The sequence below is a fragment of the Lissotriton helveticus genome, chromosome 9 (assembly GCF_964261635.1).
Source record: "Lissotriton helveticus chromosome 9, aLisHel1.1, whole genome shotgun sequence".
NCBI classification, from domain to species: Eukaryota; Metazoa; Chordata; class Amphibia; order Caudata; family Salamandridae; genus Lissotriton; species Lissotriton helveticus.
The window spans coordinates 470,979,540-471,001,141 of NC_136070.1; the positions used below are offsets into that span (position 1 = coordinate 470,979,540).

Sequence of the window (21,602 nt, forward strand, 5' to 3'; positions counted from 1 at the left end):
CCCGTTTTTCGAAAGGGGGCACTGTGTGGTAAATGCTTCCTATATCTTTTCCCCTTTACCACTGCATCAGAATGTCCTGTGACATCATGGAATGTTAGAGTCCCTTTCTGTGGCTAGAGAGTCAGTTGGTCATCTGAGGCTGAGGAGCTGGTAGCTCGCTCCTGGTGGGGTTTTATCCTTATATCTTCCTATGCTGTAATCTGCCACCTATCTATCTACAAATAAAGAGGGATCTACTACTACACCTGGACTACGCATCATTGTTTGTGTACCACATTTTGGCGACGATTTGGACTAACCTATGCTACAAAGAAGGAATATTGCAACTCAACTATAAGGAAACCAAGGACAGTTCAACATTTAAGTAAGTTTATCTCCTGGAGATCAGAGTTACGCCCAGTAAACCCCACCAGTGTCCTTCTCACCTTGGACAGCCTGTACCCTGGGCGTTTGTGTTGTGAGAGACCTAACTGCTTTCCTGCTGTCATCTGAAGACTGTCTGTCTCCAGCTACAGGAGCCACTGTCTCAGCAGGCCTGATCACCCTGTTGTGCCTTTCGACTGCCCTGTCCGTCTTGACAGTTCGTCATCAACTTAACCACTGCAGAACTTGTGTCTTTTCCTACAGTGTGGGCATTTCTCTTCCTGTGAACACTTGCTGTATTTGTTCTGCTGGAAGTGCCCTGGCACTAGCAGTTCTCTTTTTCACAACATCCATCATCTGTTGAGTCAATTTTCGCCCCATGTCTATGCTGCGTTTTAATTTTTTGTCACAAAGCTGCCCAGCGCTAGCAATGCTCTTCACAACAACCAGTCCACATCGATGAGTGTTGTTTCAAGTATGTGAAGTTTCTTCTGCTCTAATTGCGACTGCAACGAACTTTGGCACTATGTCCTGAATGTAAGTTTTTTTTATTGACGTATTTGTACAAGCCGGTCTGAATTATTGCCGGTGACTGGGGCTTATTTCTGTTTGTTTTTGGTGTACTCATTACGCAGTTTCAGTAATGGCAGTTGGACTGCCGCATTTTAAACAAGTCTTCAGCTCTTCGAGCTCACATCAATGACGCACACAACCTTACCGGTCTCGCGGTGCCGGCATCTTTCTTCTGTGACGTCTTCTTTACCACAGCCTCCTACTGCTGCTGTGCAACCCTATGCTGCGAACCATCCGGCACAGACGTGATAACGTGCCGCCATCTTGAATGGAGGAGGTGCGCAAGTCTAAGTTGTGTGGATGAGTCCGTCTACTATTACGACTTGTTTAAGAGCAAAATAGTTTCTTCACGGTCTGCTCCAGCTTGCCCTGCAGTATCAGTCCAATAGCCCTGTTGGTCGTGTTTCATCACTCTTCAGTTGTTGTTTCCCAAAGACTTTTAAAGTTACAAGAGTGACATATCGTCTTGAGGATCCGTTTGTAGCTGTACTGAAACTGTCAGAGTCACTATGAAGTCGTCACAGATTCTCTTGCTCTCCAATACTAGCGCAAGGGCGGTGGATTTATCAACATTAGGTGAACTCCTGCAGCGGTTCTTTTTAAATAAGTTGAAAGTTTCGTTTCCATAAGCAAAGGATTCCAAGACCTACTTTTCAGAACTTACCTGCACGTCACCCACTAAGTATCCTGCTATGAAGTCACTCATCGAAACTTTTGGACAATTCCAGCCAAGGAGTCCTCGGGTGAGATATCGCTCACCGGAGCTATACTCATTTGTTTTTTTTATATATTTATGTTCCAGTTTGGTATCTCGATGTACAATGTACGCTGTTGTGTGTGGATTGTGCTTAATGGGTTGTTCCATCCATTTTGGGGCCATGTTTCCTTTTGTGTATTTTTGGTCAGTAGTTGTCTTTTGCTATACCCTAAATTTCCTAAGGCAACGTCATGCCATACAATGTTTCCATATTTAAGTGTAGGTGTGTGGCCAGTCAATACCATATCTTGAAACTAGGGTGATGTTGTACCTTATGGGGTACCCTGTATATATTTATGTAGGGGATGTTGTAGTTCTGGTCTCACAGGATAGGTATCCTGTGTTTCACTCTGCTTGTGCAGTTAAGGTGTTTGTGTCTTATTAATTCCCCATCCATGTACTTAGGGTTAGTACTTATGGTGTGCCCTTACTTAAAGGAAATTGTGGGGTTGTGGTGCCAGCCAGTGCCTACATTTTGAGAGCCTACATTTTGTTTCCTAGGGTCTTGTGTTACTCTTTGGAGAAGTTACGTTGCGCACTTTCACGTGGTGTACCCTTTCATTAGGGGAGGCTGTCTGCATGTAACTATGTTGTACAAAAATTTTCAAAGATTAGAATTCTTTGTGTACCCTTAACTGGGGAAAGTGGTGTGCGTGGTCAGCGCCGCCATTAAGTGATGTTACGTTGAACAATTTCTACATTGTTCAATTGTGTACCCTTTTGTTAGGGGAGGTTGTCTATGTTGGTCTTAATTGCATCACTTTATGTGGGTAGTCGAGGTGCGTTGTCAGCGCTACATCTAGGTGTTGTTGTGTCACAGTTGTCAGTGTTTGGCTACTGTGTTCTTTGATCCAAGGGTGTTAGCATCCTCTGGTGTACCCTTTCCTGGGGAGTTGTTGTGTTTCACAGTTTAAAGGTTGCTCTTCTAAGAATACCCTTAGAGGGGAGGTTGTTAGTACATGTCATACGCTAGTTTTTGTTACAAAGCATACCTTTTTCTGTGTAGGTTACCATTTTATCTTATTGTGCTTTCTTCCATCGGCACACAATTTGTCATTTAGTTGATACACCCTACTTAGTTTACCAGGATCGCTACCTTGTTTAATTAAGGAGGGTGGATGGGCATGTTATGTAATTTTGCATTTCTTTCTACATGCCTCTTTTAATTTTCTCTCTGCTTTCACGCTTGAGTTTCCTGCTTTTCAAATTGTCTCTTTGACTAGCTCTTGTGTCTTCAGTCTTCTCTATATTCTTCAGTTCCGTCTTAACTTCTTTCTTGCTGTTGTTTGCTAACGGAAGAGGATGTGTGGTAAATGCTTTCTATATCTTTTCCCCTTTACCACTGCATCAGAATGTCCTGTGACATCATGGAATGTTAGAGTCCCTTTCTGTGGCTAGAGAGTCAGTTGGTCATATGAGGCTGAGGAGCTGGTAGCTCGCTCCTGGTGGGGTTTTATCCTTATATCTTCCTATGCTGTAATCTGCCACCTATCTATCTACAAATAAACAGGGATCTACTACTACACCTGGACTACGCATCATTGTTTGTGTACCACACACTGGCTTCCCTTTCCCTCTCAGTTGTGGGTCACAATGTGTGACTGCAGCCAACCCGGGGCAAGGCTCTGAGTTTCCCACATGCACCCTACTCAAAAGTGCTCTTGCAATACACACAAAAACAGTCACCTTAAGCTGGATGGGCATACATGAACACCCATGAAATTTGTATTCTGGACAATATAAGCGTCTGCAGACACTTTGGTAATACTCAAGTGACTCAAGAATGCAAAAAGTGGCCATAAGTACCCCCTACATAGATCCCAGGGACGGAGTCGTTTCTGTCCTGTAACTCCAGTTCTGTAGTAGGGGTATCTCTGTTATAGTCATAATCTAGTGAATAGTCCCGCCCATGTGCGTGGACCCCGGAGCAATCAAAAAATAATCTCTTACAGTGTCAAAAAATGCAGAAATGCATAGACACTTAAGAGAAAATTTTAAAGACAGATAATGCAGCCAAAAAAGGCTACACTGTCCAGTACTTCAACTAGAAATTCCACCATAAAATCCACAAAACAGCAAAAGCCTGTACAGATTTCCATTGCTTTAACAGCAAACTCCCTCAGGAATGATAGAGAGAAGAACCTGGACAGACAAGCCCCATAGGCTGCCATTATGTGGCTTAAATAGGATACTGTGCCTTTAAGGAACCTTCCAGAACCTTCTCCCAGTATCCCAGAATGCATAGCAGGTCCAACTTAGCCTCAGTTCTTTTTTCCGGCTCCTGCAAGCAGGACCCTGGAGCATTGAGCTCTCCCTTTTCAAGGGTTTTTGTTGGTGTTTTTACACTAAATTCGATTTTTGGTGCTTTTAAAGTACTTTAGTGACTTTCTTCTTGGGTTCCTGCACTCTTTTATTGTCCATAATGCCAGCATTATTTGACAAATGCCCGGAGTGCTCCAGCAGCTCTCCAAGGTGTCTATAAAGAATTATCCTGAAATCTACAAGTTGGAGTGTCTCCAGCAAATCCAGAATGAGACCTTGCAAGGAAGACCAGAAAACCAGAACTGTGTTCATGTGGAAATAGGATTGTCGGTGGAGATAAGACAATGACAAATCAAAACTTTTTTAATAAATAAAGAAGGAAACAGAATACTGTACTTTGAGGCCCATGGCTGACTTTCCTTTATTCTTTATCCTTTATTCTCAACTTTCATATTACCTACTGGAGGAGCCCCTAATAAGGCACACAATGGTAATCCTATGAACACAGCTCTAAATGTTACGCATGGGCCGCATTCATGCGGGACTGCTGCTCCTCATTTGGAAAACACAGCCTAAACACCTTTGAACTAAATGGCTGATCCCGCGGAGTCACAAGAACAGATGCAACTTCAAAGAATTAATGTAAAGACCGAGGCACATATGTTAAGGCCATCATTTCTAACAAAATAATCTGTTTTATTGCTTTTTAGAAACATAAAAGGAAGGTACAGTAGACAGTATAGCATGGTAGAAACGCACCTTTCCATACAGGGCCAAGGTGGCCTGTACCATTTGAGGCCTAACATGCAAGTCCAGCATATAAATATATGACTGACAAGTGCTGTCGTATATCAAACTTTCATAACAAAAGGTTTGGTGCTCAAACTGGGAAAGAGGGGGATGTAGAAGGGCTTTTTCGGGGGTGGGGGTACGGCGGGATTCATCTTGTCCAAGATTTAAGGCTATCATGAGATTGAAAATATACTCCAGAAATTCAGGAAAGAGGTATCAAATTGCCAAATACAGAGTGTGGAAGATGAGGTATCAAGAGTCTCAAGAGTCTGCAAAACACCCAAGGAAATTAGTATAGATCAGGGCTTCTTTCCTTATTTTCTTGGCAAGAAGATGTGAATGATAGGAAGCAGATATGAACGTTGCTTTTGTGCATTACATAAAACCACAAGGCTAAGGGAAGCAAAATGAGTGCTAAAACTGAAACCTCACATTTATACTCATGATTTTTTGAAGGGCTTTTGGAACATTTTTCAGAAAGAAATAGACCGTAAAGGCTGAATATTCTTTAAAAATAATAAAATATATAACTGATGTTGACATTGGGGTCTGGACATCTGACTTGCTCCTCCCACATGAATATAACAAAATCGGGAAAATAATGTGAATCCGCTATCCAATGTTTTACTCTTCATCACACAAGTATGTTGTTACCCCACAAGCAACATAATGGTGAACTTAATTCACTGGGTGAGGTAAAGTAAAAACCTGGTGACAAGAGCAGGAAAACGATTACAAAAAATATAAACAAAAATACAGTCCTTTTTACTGAACTATTATTGTAAAGGTTTCGATACAAATTCTGGTAAACCCCTCCCACACAGCAGAGGAATGGCAACGCCACAATGAGTAAAACAGGACCAAACATTTCTGCTGGTTAAATACAAAATTTAAAAAATGGATGTGAACTTTGTATAAGAGCATGCATGGGTGGGGTATGGCAGAGATGACACCATTCAATTTCAAAGCTTACACAAGGTGCCCAAATGCAAATGTTGTTTTTTCATACTTTCAAGATTAAATATCTTGGACAATAAACATATTCAGCACAGAATGCAGAGGTAGCCTGGTCAAAAAGGTCGCTCAGATTAAGTTCATTTTGGGTGAACTGACATTTTTTCTATGAAATATTCTGCATTAAGATGAAGAGATGAAGGTCCTCTTCATTGTATTACAACCACATTTCACCTAAAAAATCAGTTTCAAATGCCTACATGATTGCCATTAAAGAAGTGGAACCCAGCAAGGATGTGTAGGATACTTACTGGAAAGGACAATTCAGTAATATGTGAAGGGAATGGAGCAGTGTCCGAGCTCACCAACGAGCTTTTTACTAGTGTTGACCTATGACTATAATCCGAAATACTTTAAAATAAAAAGTCCATTATCAATTCAATTATAAAGTATATTCTTCCACAACCACTATTTACAAGAAAAACACTGACACTTACGTGAATGACACGTTTTTCCTTTCCAACCGTTTTGACATTCGCAGTAAAAATCATTCACTAAATCAATACATCGGCCTCCATTATGGCATGGATTGTGATGACAATCGTTGACATCTATGTAGAGATGAGAAACATCTATTATTACAGGTAAAATACAAATTATAGCAGGCAATGCAGTATAGATGAGTCGTGCGACTTACACAGTAAGGCATAACATATTCTATGAGTTTAGTGCGCTCCAGTATTCTTTCTGAAATGGAAAATACATTCTAGCCCCACACTAGTTCCAAAAGACATGGCTCAATCTACAACTTCAGGTTTTTTCTCAGCCTTGACAAATGGTTGAAGGAAACTGGTGGGTGGGAAGCTGTGTGGCTCTATGAGATATACAATGTGATGTTTTGCTACTGTGAAGATGACGAGCAGGACTTATCTTGTACAGGGGCAGAAGGAAACCAGAGCAAAATACATTATAAACATGACAGGGCAACACAGCCTTAGAATTAATGCCCCTGCGACCTACTGTTACATAACAAACATGAATACCATCAGAGTTCATGACGAAGACTACCAAGCAACTTTTCAGAAGTAGTGTAGGAGGCTTCACTTTTAACACATTAACAAGCACAAGCAATAAAACTGCAACTTTACTTGTAGCTTCAGTAAAACAATCAATTCTTTTAGCTATTTTGAGCTTCTTACATTCGTTTCCAATGGTTTTTCTCAAAAGAAACAGAAAGGATACTGTCCTGGTTCAAATTATAAATTAATGAATAATGTTGGTGAACAGTGCACTCTAACAATGACATTTTTCTGTGTATTGCGGTATGTGTGCTGTGTTGGTGATATGCCTGGGGAGCATATGAATGAAATATCATGAAAGTAGCCTAGCCCCAGATGGCGACTAGGACTCCAACACGCACTACTTTGTATAAATTCAAACACTCAATGCAAATTTTTCAGAGGAATCAATTCTTTATAATTCAAATCTGTCACAAAGGATTTACTTGTATGTGATTTTTTCACATCATGAACAAACAATCTTACATCAGATTTGAAAAGCAACAACAACTTCTTGTATGCAAAACAATTACAAAAACCCAATGCATTTCATGACAATTATCGATATCCAGGGGAAATCTTGAACCAACAGCTTAACAAAGTTAAACTTTTACCCAGAGCACAACTGCTAGAAAAAAGTGTCAAAGAAATCACAAGGCAGAATGGTGTTCAGATCGAAATATTCCACAGCATACACAGAGATAAGAACTATTATAAACAAAAGTTGGGAACTCTTGGAGTCTGAAGCTAATGTCAACAAATTATTCCAGAACAAACCATTGTTCGCATATACGCGAGCTCAAAACCTAAAGGAGATGTTAACGAAAACGAAAAAACAACCAATCACCACACCAACAATGGGTAAAAAAAGGAACACACAAAGGTTGGAAATGCATACATTGCAATACCGTCATCATTGGTGAGGTGTTGTTACACCCCAGAACTGGGGAAAAAATAAAACTTCAAAGTAACACCAATTGCAACTCAGAAAATGTCGTTTATGCAATAAAATGCCCAAGTGGGCTGCTTTACGTAGGAAAAACTGAGAGAAAAATAAAAATTAGATTGACAGAACATAAAAGTAAGATACGCACAAAAAACATCAGTTCAAGTTTGGCGGTGCATTGGGAAGAAGAACACCATAACATCGTGCAACTTAAATTTCAGATCATAGAGCAAGTTGTGAAAATACCAGGTGCAGACAATTCAAAAAATCTCTTACAGAGAGAAGTCTTTTGGATAAAAAGATTGCAGACCCTGATGCCAAAAGGTCTAGATGACAAATTGGAAATGGCATGTTTTCTTTAACTACACATACCAGGGACTAAGATAACCATTGTGGGATTTCCACTACAAAGTCGCTTTAAGACCCATCTTATGTGGAAACCACACACCCCTTAGACTCATACCCAACTAGACAGAACACGTATACACACAAGGGGCACAGACATCTCACCTTTGATTCATTGTTATAAAAGATTAATTTGGTGTATTGCTAACTATCTATTTGCATTGAGAACGTTAAGGTATTGATCATGATTAAGTTACGAAAATGTATTGGTTGATAATCATTGTGTTTTTGTATTTCCTTGGTTTACCACAATGCATTGCAATTGGCTCACAAAATCTCCACTCCATGTTTTCACACTAATCTTTCACCACCTGAGTATATCATCTTCGAGCACCAAACTATTTATGTGTACACAGAACTTGGAAATATATGCATCGGTTGTGAAGATTTATTCGCGTCGACATTAAAATCCGGGAATATACACTTTGGCTTCCTAAGATGCATTCGTACCGTTTCCTTTAACTACACATACTCGCGCTGTCAGGAAGTTTACATACAGTCCGTTGTTTATTTTTGTTGCCCACCGTGATCATGTGATCACGTTATCGTGGGGTTAATAATATCAGGACGGAAACGCGGCAGTCATGGCTACTCGAAATTGCGCTGCCTCACTAGGCGAGGAAGTTGGTCCGGCTGAAGTCTCCCGTCGGTGGTGTTAAGGCTCTGAAAGGTGAGTTTCATTCAGAAAGAAGTGTGGTGAATCAGCGCGTGTGGGCAGTTTTTTGGAAAATTAATACGGAACCAATGGATATAGCACAGGGGAGTTCCACTTCCCGGTAGTAGGTTTCGCATCACGCTTGTTGTTGAGTGTGTCAGTGTATAGAAAGAGCACAGTATTCAACTCAGAAGGTTTCTCCTCATTATTGTCTTTAATTTCGTAGGTTGACTCGGGAGTTTGTATACACATACGTGTACTCAGTGGCAAGATTGGAACGCTGTGGCGGATAGTGGTCACATTATCATCTGTGTTCAAGTCGGTAGTTTTAATGTCATAGTTTGGCTATTGACCCTATATTATTGGTATTCACAGTCCGTTTACACAATTCTCAAAGCCACTTCAACATTGGCAGTTCTTCAGAGCACCAACAAAGGTGAGCTTGACGAATATGTGACTGACATTCTGATAGGGAAGTTGACTCTTAGGTGTGTTCTAAAGGTGTTTTTTTCAATTAACAGGTGTAACACTGTCTAATCATTCAAATCTCGAGTAGTGAAATCGATTATCTAATCACAGGTATGTTGAATCTTGAGCTTTGGCTTGATGGCCTGTTTTGATGTAGAGATGATCAGGCAGAATTGATGAATACTTTGCTTCATTTTCATTGTTGTCTTACTGGTGATCTAGCATATAGCTTTGAACGGAGAGTAAGTACAATAGAGTTGTCTAATCACTGACACTTTGCGTCACTGCGGTGTGGGCTGCATGATACAATATTATAATCACATAAAAATTAATTTTTTTACAACCGACCCCAAAGTGCTCCATTTGAAATGTTTCCTTTCTTTTCACAAAATACCCCTGACGAAGGGTCTAATAGTACCGAAATGCATTGGGTTTTTGTAATTGTTTTGCATACAACAAGTTGTTGTTGCTTTTCAAATCTGATGTAAGATTGTTTGTTCATGATGTGAAAAAAATCACATAGAAACACAAGTAAATCCTTTGTGACAGAATTGAATTATAAAGAATTGATTTCTATGAAAAATGTGCATTGAATGTTTGAATTTCTAAAAAGTAGTGTGTGTTGGAGTCCTAGTCGCCATCTGGGGCTAGGCCACTTTTATGGTATCAAATTATAATTTGATACTAGTTTACGACCAAATCGAGCATCACTGTGGGAGACATTTTAATGTAGGCAAACACACCTATGGCTGTTCAGTAGAAAGCGTTTGGTGTGTTTGAGGAAACTGCTAGAGTGACATGGTTACTCTGTACTACCTTACCAAAGACAGTGTAGTAGTATACTGAGAAAAGGGTAGACTTTATTATCACCTAATGCATGATTGCATCTTATCAGCTGTGCAGTCTGCTCATCTACTTTGGCTTACTGCCATAGCCTTTCAATGAGGCGCTCATCCAGGTTGCACCTTAAACCATCAGTCTTGGAAAAAGATTATTGTTGCCTTTATTGTTTCCCGGCAGCATGAATATCACATTGATAATGGGATTAAAAAGAAGACCTGCTGAATACATAAAAGAAAATATTTCTCCAAAAAGGCCCGAACTAGCATATTTATCATCTTCTATGATTCTCTTTATTTTATGAAAGTTGCACCTATTATGTTCCTGGTCTGTTTTGAAGTGGTAACTGAGCATACAAACTGAACACATGCTAAATATTCACACAGCCTATTGACAAAGACAACTGCAGATGACCCTTTTACCAATGTCAAATACCAGTTCTGGATAAAAGATCGATTTTAAAGATCTACAGTTCAAATTCCATAACAAACACTGAAAGCTTTCCTTTTGGAGGGCTTGCAGAGGAATTTCAGAACCTGTTGATGTATGAAGAGGTCACGTGCATTCCCAAATATTAAAACACTACATCTACACCAGCTACATCCTTGTTGAGAAAGGTCCAAAAGCAGACTTTTAATGAAACTCTTATCTGAAGAAAATCAAGAGAGAAAATAAGGACGCAGGAACTCCATTAAATTTGTTTCCAGCCTACATCAAGGAGGATGGATGCACACTACAGACTTACAGGACATTTACTTAAATGCCCCAACCTGTCTACACACAGAAGCTTCCTTAAAACCAAACTATACGCAATTCTACCTTTTATTCTGATGCCAACTCCTCATGCTTTTTCAAAGTGCAGAGCTTTGGTAGCAGTCTTCTCTGCTAATAGGGAACCTTCCTCTACAGGTCACCATCTTAAAGGGGCATCTTTTCCACAGTCAAACAAATTACTTCTGGGGGCTATGTTTTTTTTGGGCGTCATTCTTATACTAAAGGCCAGATTGCACAAGACCTCCCCAAGAATGCTTGGTATCTCAACGGTGTGAAGGTCATGGATCTGGGGTAACAATATATAAATGAATCAATCACTTTTGCTAGGAATTCAAGGAAAATACGATGCAAGTGGTCACATGTCCACATACTCCCACTATTCAAACTACAGTGACTATTCTTTTCTGCAAAATGTGTTACATATATGGGCCAGTAGATGACATAAGGTAAACAGCTGGCCAAAAACAGGAGTACTACATAAACTCATGTTGGCATTGAGGCTAGTTCATCTAGTTGTCAAATCAATTCTCCAGTAGGTTATTTTTAAGCTGAGTCTCCTACTAACTGAAAACATCAACATTTCTAAGCATCTGTCAAGAAAGATGCAATGTCCTTGGGTGAGTAAAATAGATTTGATCTCCTATGAGGATTTTCATCTCAATCAAACTTCTCGGAGCCCCTAAACTGTGGCAATCCTCCTTTGGTATGGACTCTCCAAATATAGGTTTTTGCTATGAACCACTGAAGTGTATAGAACATTTCTAAAGCAGAAGTTAAATTCTTGAGTAGCCTAAACCCCAACATCAATCCCACAGTGTGCACTTATGGGCTAGTTTTGCTTGGTTTTCGTACTAGTCTACTAGGATATTTTGAGATTTTCGGAGTATTTCTACTGCTCTAATTAATTTTTATTCAGACATCTTGCTTCATCGTCGTTTACAGAACAGGGTTTCTTTAATAACTTCTGACACCATTACCCGATGTTCTTTATTTTTAGCACTTTCTTTCTTTTTAATTCACCTCTATTTGCACCCTTAAATTCTTGATTTCTGCATCCTTATTGTCACTTGGTTACTCATCTCATATTTGCACATATTTCTCTTGCCGTTTTGTCTTACAGCTCAGGCCTAAATAACAAATAAGAGAAAATTACCTACTTAAGAAGGGCTAGTTTAGTCATGCCCCATCTGTTTGGGCAATGTTGAGTCCAAGTCAGCAACCCACACAAAGGCTGTGATTTCTTAGGGAGTTCTGATGTTTGGTGCCAAATTAAAATACAAACCCACAAAAGTGTTAGATTAACTGCCAATTGCTGGGGAAGACCAAAAAGAAAAATGAACTATTTTCTAACCTGCCAGTTGGATTCCCTACACTATTCTTGTCCCCGTGGAATCACCTAGTGCTTCCACTTTGCCAAACTGAATATACTTTCAAGTTCGGAACCCTCAACCCAGTTTTTGTGTTCACCCAATAACCTTTTCTCGCTTTCTTAGAAGAAAGCTTGTCATCTGTGTCTTAGCGGCATCTTTGTGTATGCACAAATCATGTTAAGAAATTATACAGCACCGAAGTACTAGGTGCTTATGGTTAATATTTGGCACAAAAATATATGTAGGTATACTAAAAAATAACATTCAATAAGTTATCAAAAAGGTGAAATGAAAACGATAAAACATATAGACTTCATATTAGAACACATGTTATAACTCTACTAAAAAGCAGCTGCATTTTAAATATTTCACAAATATTTTATACATACTTATGCCACAGAATTCTCCTTCCCAACCATTTGGGCAAAAGCATCTGAAAGAATCTATTTCATCTATGCAAGTTCCACCGTTCCTACAAGGTTTCCCAAGACAGTCGTTGATATCTTTAAAAAAAAAAAAACATAAAATCACAGTTGGCACAATAACTAGGATACAACAATGTATATTATGAAAAAAAATCTATCTTAATCGAGGTAGGAGTATGATTTTAAATGACTGTGCTGAAAACATCTATATAATTAATTTGTTAAAATACTGAATAAGGTGATCAATGAACATGTCAGCTATGGACATTCAAAACTTACTTTCATGGCAGTATTTCCCAACAAATCCCTTTCCACAGGCACACGTGAAATTTCCTCCTGGTTGACTAATGCAACGTCCGTGTGGGCCACAAACATTAGAGGAGATGTATCGGATGCCTTCCTGGGTGGCATTAGTGGAAATCTCTATTGTACAGCTGTCTATAACTAAAATTAGAAAGAAAGGTACATTTTCCCATTAGAAAAAAAATCACTAGTAACAGAAGGGTTATTAATTCCAACAAACACAACCCCGCATCTCCTTCCAAAGTTTAAAAGAATGGCAACATCGAACCTTACTTCACAGGGTTTTACAAATGGGTTTTCTTGGCTTTTTGACTGTTTTGATACTTAATTGCATACATATAAATTAATTTACATTCATGTCTGAAGGTTGAGAGTAAAAACATTTTCTTTTCACTAGAACGTTTCCTTAAAAGAGCGTTCTTCGAAATCTTATAAGGTTTTCTAACTGCGTCATTTTCCACACCATGATGACCATAGCTTTATCTAAAACTCAATCTTGAGTGAATTAAGGCTTACCTTTACAGGAGCTGTCCTTGCAGTGGTCTTTAAGGCGAGAACAATTCTTTCCATCATAGTCATCGGAACATGCACAGTAATAATCATCCTCTAGGGCATAGCAATGAGCTCCATTCTGGCAGGGATTTGGTTCACAAAAATCCACGTCCATCTAAAATAATGACGAATTAGGTGTCAGAACAACAGAATCTAAATGCGATTTCACGATTGGGATCGCCTTCAGTGTTCAATGTGATGACAGGGATAATGTGTATGTGAATACTTTATCACTCAGCAGATAGTTCTGAACAATCTGCACCAATCACCCTTACACAAGATGACCAAATTCTCAAACATGTAACACTACATTTTCTAGAATCTTCAAACCACATGCCTCCAAGTCTGAAGAACCTTCAGCATTTTTTAAAATGATTAAATTCATCAGAAAATTCAAGAAAAAAGATAATCTAAAAAAGGGTAATTAAACCATAAAGAGGTTTTTACTCTCCAGGAGCAGGTAACTAAAGAAAAAGAGGAATTAGTAGGCAATGAGCAAAAATCTGTTATTTCAACAGCGAGTAACCGAGATGTAGCGTTTTAGTAAAAAATTGCTACGCACCTGTTTGGCTCATGTGCAAAAGGCAATGTCAAAAAAACTAGTGGCAGCAAAGCTATATTCATTCACTCATACCAGAAAGTAAATGTCAAAAGAAGTGAGAAGCAATGCCCTGGTTACAGCACTGTACTTCAATCTCCTGGAAGAGATGCCAAATACATAGCCAATCAAGATGTTAAAGGCTGGCAAAAAGTATCTTAGAGAAATCATAAACCAGTTATCAGAATCAACATCAGTATCAATCTCTGTAACATTTGAGGACCTTGACATTCACTTTCAAAGAGATTTAGGTTGAATGTTACAAAGACTGCTAGCCCATAAAAAAAACTCAACAGTTTTGGTTTGGTCTACAAAGTCAACCCCAAAGATCTCTTTTTGGTCTAGTCGGCCAATTGCAAAAAGATTGGCGCCTAACCCCGGAAGCACATCAAAACACCTTACCAATCGACAAGTGGTGGGAGCAGCACAGACAAACTCATCATTAAAAAAAAATCAACATGAGCCAACTTACCAGACACAGCAATGTTTGGGGAACTGAATTGTACACAGAGGTGGGTTTAAAGCTAATTATTGTATGTGCTGCAGAAGACATTTTGACGCAAAAATGATTAACTCCAAATTCAGTTTGGTTTCAGACAGTTCAGGGAGATTTTATTCATGGAATAAGTAAGGTGAGCAGTGACACCAGCCAGTTGTGTCAAACCCCGCTCTTACACCTCAGAGATATAAAAGCTATGTTTTTTATATATATAAGAAGAGAAGGGCAAGAAACCAGGAGAACATACATATTTACCTCAAGGTATGAGGTTTGATAAGAAGTCTACCCTCCAGGCAGATCCCTCCACTTACGAACTTACTTCCCTCAGACACTGGAACCAGAAACACTTTCATAACATCAAGAGTGAAGCAGAACGGTCATATTATCGGGAACCCCATTTAGTCAAGGGACCAGAGGGGGTACATTATTACTCAGTTGGTACATGGGCAATTAAAATCACAAAAATCCATTCCCAATTGCAAGATCATCATTTTTGCCTTCTCATGACTACGTTAATGCAAACTATGAATGAAGTGCAGTTTTGCATAACTTGAAAGAAATGATCCTGTAAGCAAAATTAATTAGATGTGTCCAAACAACATCTTCGTGGCAAAACATTCCGATGTTGCTAAGTTTTGAACAGTATTGCACAAAAGGGGAAGCTACAATCCTTAAATGATGCAAGCAAATGGAGACGAGAGAACCCATACTGTCGTTATTAAGCCGGCAGGAACTCGAATTAAAAGCCAAAACGGAAGAGTTCATAAAAGACAAGATGGCATGGATCACAGGGACAGTATGGAGGTAAGAAGCGCAGAAAGGAAAACTTAAATTGACATATACTAAATTCACAAATCTACAGTGCATCAGAACTTTCACCGAAAGCATCTCAGTTTCCTCAAACATGTACAATCATGCAGTACGTTTAAGATTGCAATACTTAAAACCAGCCAAGATAATTTAAACAACCCACTCACGCCTTAGGCTATTTGGCACAACACCTACCTTCAAAACATTTTTAAAAAAATTATGCTTAACACATTATACGTTCACCGAATACTTTAATAATTACAGCCTTACTTGTAAGTGGTTAAAAGTTTGCCTTTGTTACTGCACTTAGGAGAAAACTTGAACCTCAAACAAATCTTAAACATGTGAAGGTTTACAAAGTTGCATCCACTTAAGGGAGCTGCTCTTATAGGGTCACCTCGTTTTTTTGACGCATTTGTTAAATTAAACTGTAATTTCTAATTCACAAACACGGTACTTGCCTCCGGTCGCATTCTTTCTATGGCTAATCTTTCTATATGCAGCTTCTCCAACCTTTAAATTCCCCTACATGCCAGACTGGATCCGGATACTTTTTATCAATTGATCCTGCTTGTTGGCAAGTGGCGTCACTGGACATGGTGGTAGCCTCATCCTGCCACCAGAAGCAACGGTGCAGAACTCTTTCTAGATGTCATTCCTGTGGGTGGACATCAGTTCACAAGAAAGCACTGCCCAACCATTAGAAGTGTATTGTCAATGACAGAATGAGATCAGAACAGTGTGCATAATCGGACATGCTGCCTCATTAACACCGTGGTGTCTACTACATAGTATGTACAGACGTTGGGAAGGACAGGGGGGGGCGATGGAGGGGTGAGGAATCTGAGATAAAATGAAGCATCCATCAGAAATAACGTTACCAAAGGTAAGTAACTTGTGTTTTTGATGAATACTTTTAACAGCATCATTTTCACCTTCTGAATAGATACCAAAACACTACTTCCCAAAACGTGGAGGGTATAAAAAAAAAAAAAGACTTCACAACAGGAAATCCTGCAAGACCGAGCAGGAAAAATGGCTCTTCCTTCAGATGTGATATTCAAGACAGTAATTCCTAATGTAAGTGTGGACATATGCCTATGTAGCCGCCTGGCAGATGCGTAGCACTAAAACACCCCTGGTCAAAGCCATAAAGGTGGGCTTAGCTCTGTCAGAATTTGCTCAAAGACCCTTAAGAAGATCCGTCTTGGCTAAAAAACATAGCACATTATTATGCGGAGAACAATACATTTGGATAATTATACTTTTGGGCTGTTCTACTCTTCTTAGCACTGGTCAACCCTAAGAAAAGTTGGTAATTTACCCTGTGCTTCTTAGCCCCATTGAAATAAACTGTATGGAATTCTCTTGGGATCCAACTGATGCAACCTCTCCTATTCTTTTGAGGGATTTGGTGAAGAAAAGACAGCAGGGATAGTGATGGACTGCCACATAAGAAAAGGCAACACCACCTTTGGCAGAAAGTATAATCCAGTCCAGAGCACTTGGTTTCCTGAGAACAGGTGGAAGTATATTGTGGTGACTGACTGAAGCTGCAGTTCTCCGACAGGGCTAATAAAAATGATTGTGATGAGGAAGAGTCTCAAGGGTCTGTAATCTTAAAGAGGAGCTCTGCAAAGTAACAAAGGGGGCACAGATTAAGAAAGTTAAGAACTAAAATAAAGTCCCACTGCAACATAACAAAAGGCGTAAGAGGAAATCTGTATGTAAGGTTTTTCAAAGAAATCTATCACATCTGCCGATTCAAACGAAGAGGGCTGCAGGTAAATGTAAAAGGCTGAAAGGGCAGAAAAATATCCTTTAGCAGTGCCCACTGCAAGACCTTGTTGGGCCAAAGATAAAACAAATAATAAGCCATCCAACATTTTGATCTGGATCAGTATTGCTGGTGCAATATAAATCTACAAATTTGTCCCAGTGCCCGACATAGGCAAACTTTGTCGAGAGGTGCCTAGCAGCAAGGATGACATCCGCAACCTCGGGAGGAAGACTGACTGCTGTCAACTAACACTGCTCAATCTCCAAACACTGAGGTGCCGGCGCAGGACCCTGTCCTGCTGCTGTGACTTGAGACCCTCCCAAAGAGGTAGCATGATTGAGGATAGATGTTTATGCCCAGAAGTCCCAGTTATAACACTGTCCTTTAACATTTCGGGGCTAATAGGATGACTTGAGCCCAGTTGTTCCTGATTTTCCTCATAACTTAAGGCAGGAGAGAAAGCGGAAGATAGGCGTGCAGGAGCTCCAGGCTCAACTCCATTTGGATTTAGTCCCCAAGAGCCTTCTTGAAAACTACAGTGCACGAAAGTTTTGACATTGCATGTTCTTTATGGTAGCAAAAAGATCTATCCAGGTTTCTCCCCCCTTCGTTCCTGATTTTCTTCATAACTCAAGGCAGGAGAGATAATGGAAGGTAGGCGTGCAGGAGCCCCAGGCTCAACTCCATTTGGATTTAGTGCCCAAGAGCCTTCTTGAAAACTACAGTGAACACAAGTTTTGACATTACAGGTTCTCTATGGTAGCAAAAAGATCTAGCCAGGTTTCTCCCCACTTCTGGAAAACACCTCTACAAAGATTCAGGCGTCAATTTGATGCCAGTAAGTTCACAACTGTCTAGAAGTTGTCTACAACTGACTGTGGTAAGCTCACCTTCAATAGCCAGTCATTGAGGTAGGCGAAAACAAAAATCCCTAACCTCAGAAGATGTGCCGCGACCAGCGCTATCGCCCTTGTTAACACCAGAGAACACTGCTGAGGCAAAAGAGGAACATTCCAAATTGAAAATGCTCCTGGCCCACCTGGAACAGCAACTAGTGTCTGTGGGCCTACATGACAGATAAATGAAAGTAAGCGTCCCACAGGTCCAAAGACACCAAGTAGTCACCTGTATTCAGGGCAGACTAAGTCTGGGCTAGTGTGAGCATCTTGAATTTGGCCTTCCTCAAGAAGGCGTTCAGAGAGCCGAGATCTAAAATAGGACAACGGTCTCCGTTCTTCTTTGGCACAAGAAAATAGCAGGAGTAACACCCAGTTCATATTTCGCGGAGTGACGGCTTTTCAGCTCCTTTAGTCACAAGAGCTAGCATTGCTTTGAGCAAAATGGACACGTACTCCTCTTAAAGGTGTTCTGATGGGGATGAAACATGCAGTGGGTCTAAAAGGAATGGCAGGGCACAGTCTCTTTGGGTGATCTGAAGAACCCACCTAACAGATATTATATTTTGCTACCTTTATAGGAAATATCTGATCCTACCACCCACAGGATGTTAGTCTGTGACTAGGTGGGAACTAAAGCAGTTTTAAGGCTGTTGCTGCAGGGGCCTAGAAGTTTGTTGGCCCTGGTGGGCGGGACATTGTTCACTTGATCCATGCCCCTGCACAGGAAGGACTGGAATGACTTTTGTGTGGACTCTGGGCTTTTTCATTAGCAGAATGCTAACCCCCTGGAGTAGCCTCAAAAGGGGCAAAACGGTTGAAAATACTGTCTGGTTGTTCACAGCCTCAGTCTAGACACCATCGGCAATATGCCCTTGTTGATACCCTCTCACACATTTCTATTGCTAGCCATCAGATCTGCCTGGACTTGGCTCTAAAATGTAGATGAGTGCCTTGGCCTTGTACATCTATATCACTCCGGAATGGCTATTGAAATGAGAGCTTTAGAGCTAGGATGAATGCTTTCATCTCATTCATCTTTATGAGATGGCAGAGTCCAAGTAATTCCAGCATTGAGCCCTAAACATTCCACCTCTATAACCACCCCATCTCATCCCCCTACCAAACGCTGATGAGTTGATCATTACAGTACCTGTGATTCAAGTAGACAGAAGGATTATCCCACCAGATGCTTGTAACCATCAATTGGTTGGTGTTAAAGGTGGAAAGTGCATACATGGTCTGAATGTCCAGAATCGTATCTGACTGCTCTGCTAACCGGAGTTACAGGGAGCCCCTGCACAACTACATGTGGAAAACCGCTCCAATGCGTGATTCAATCATCTGGAACATTAGGCTATCACAGCATTGTTGGAAAGAAGTGGTCAAAGGCAAAAAGAACAATTGTTGGACAGAAAGCAGAACAATGTCATACATTCACCCCAGTACATAGATCTGGGCCTAAATCCATTGTTTTTTTGCTCACCATGCTTAATTAGGCTATCACAGCATTACTTGAAAGAAGTGGTCAACAGTTTAAACTAACGACATTTCCCAAGACCTTTTGAAATTAAAAAATGCTCCCCATGAACAGGAATATCTTTAAGGGTGTAGGAGAGGCTTCTTTGGACAATACTGAGAAACCATGATCAAAATGTATACTGAACATTATGGCCACCCTAGATACTGCTATTTCTCTTGACAAACCTTGGCTAGGGAAATTGTTCAGGTAAGGGCAGCGGTGGATCTTCTGAAGCCAGAACAAGGCAGCCACAGGGGTCAAATCTTAGTAAAGAACCAGGGGGCAAAGTGTTGGCAGACACAGAGCCTGCTATATTCCCAGAGTTGTTTCACACTATACAATTAATGTACTTCCAATATTATCAGAAGAACCCAAGCTAAATATACCATCTTGCTGGGGTAAGGACTTGTTAAAATCATGGAGATCCAATTTGGGATGGAGCAGTTCATTCTTTTTACCCAACAAGAGTATTGGAAGTAATACCCTTGCTCCCTTTAGAAGGGTGGGACTAGTTGTATTACTCCACACACTCAAAAAAGAGAATCTCCCAATATGTTTGAAATACAAACCTGTGCCAATGACTGGATGGGGGCAGCTATGGGGGCTATAGCATACAGCCCTTAAGCAAAGCATAGAGGTCTCAGACACTGGTGGTTATGTGGGTTCAATGATGATAGTAAATGGGGAAAATCGCCTCTACAATGAGCCTCCAGAGATGAAGCTCTGGGAAAGTCAAAGACTCATCTCACAGTCTACTGAGGTGGAAATCCTGCGAAAACAGTCTACAGAAACTTGATTTCTACAAACAATGCAATGAAAAAATATTGGTTTTACCGGGATAGACTTAACACCTACGTAGTGTTAAAATAAACGGTAATACTGTAGAGTTAACAACTCTGAAAGAAACTGAAATAAAACATTTTCGAAAACTCAAGCTGATCAATGATGTAACAAGAAGACCCAGCACCATCCTTACCTGACAGAATATTCCAGCATATCCCTCTGGGCATCGACAGTGGAAACCATTGACTAGGTCTTCACAGTGCCCTCCATTTTGACAAGGATTACTTAAGCACTCGTTCAGTTCAATCTCACAATTCTTTCCAATGAATCCACGAGGGCAAATGCAGTGGTAACCATTTAGTTCATCCTGGTTGCAAAAAGCAGGACAAAAAATGTATTTTATTGCAATCGTTAGTAAAGACCAACAACGTGAAAGTGTTTTTTTTTAACATTACTATGGTAAAAAGGCCGATTAAACGCAAGAATATATCAACTTCTTTAAGTAACCTAAATTGCATTTTGAGAGGTTTTATAAATTACCTTGCAAATTCCGCCGTGTTGACACTGCCCACGACAATCATTAACATCTACAGACAAAACAATGAAAGTCATTTAACTGATGTCAAACGAAACTAATTTGTCATAATATCGTTCTAACAAAACAGAACATCACAAACTACAGGCATTCAAAACCAAGCAGTGCCAAAAACATAAATCGTGAATAAGATTTAGAGCATCTTTTTGTTGATCAATGGGAGGTAAAGTGAGAAAGGAAGTACGAAGGTGTTATTCTCAGAGTTTGTTATGAAAAATAATTTTTTTAACAAGCAACCTGGTTTGCATTATTGAACAGTAACGCAAACCAGGTTGCTAGTTAACGTCTTTTTATTCCCAATCTACTACAGAACATACACGATCAAGCCTGTACGGCGTGGCGTGTACGAGAGAGAACATTTTGAGTCCTGATTTTTCGAGAAAGAAGGGACAGATATAAAACGAGACAGATGAAGGGGAACAGGTCAGCGATAAATATCTCATAAGAAAGTCTCAAAGGTTAATAAAGACAAAGAAAGAAACAAAATAATACATAACAAGCAACTGTGCAAATGCGCCTATAATGCCACTAAGTGGTTGGTTGGAGTGGCAATTGGAGAACACAGGATCTGACAGGTAAGCGGATATAGGCGACCATGCTATACCGAGTGCTTTTTAGGACC

General features: G+C 40.1%; 1 protein-coding gene across 2 annotated transcripts in view; it reads right to left on the bottom strand.

Moving 5' to 3' along the window:
• Nucleotides 1-21,602, bottom strand: part of JAG2 (jagged canonical Notch ligand 2) — a 319,544-nt gene that overhangs the window by 54,778 nt on the left and 243,164 nt on the right. For both annotated transcript variants that reach the window (XM_078660292.1, XM_078660293.1), the window contains 6 exons: nucleotides 20,926-20,972; nucleotides 20,579-20,752; nucleotides 13,462-13,612; nucleotides 12,922-13,086; nucleotides 12,607-12,720; nucleotides 6,199-6,312 (listed from right to left, as the gene is read on the bottom strand). In XM_078660292.1, coding sequence (XP_078516418.1) covers nucleotides 6,199-6,312; nucleotides 12,607-12,720; nucleotides 12,922-13,086; nucleotides 13,462-13,612; nucleotides 20,579-20,752; nucleotides 20,926-20,972 — 765 coding nt within the window. The remainder of the gene's footprint in view (nucleotides 1-6,198; nucleotides 6,313-12,606; nucleotides 12,721-12,921; nucleotides 13,087-13,461; nucleotides 13,613-20,578; nucleotides 20,753-20,925; nucleotides 20,973-21,602) is intronic.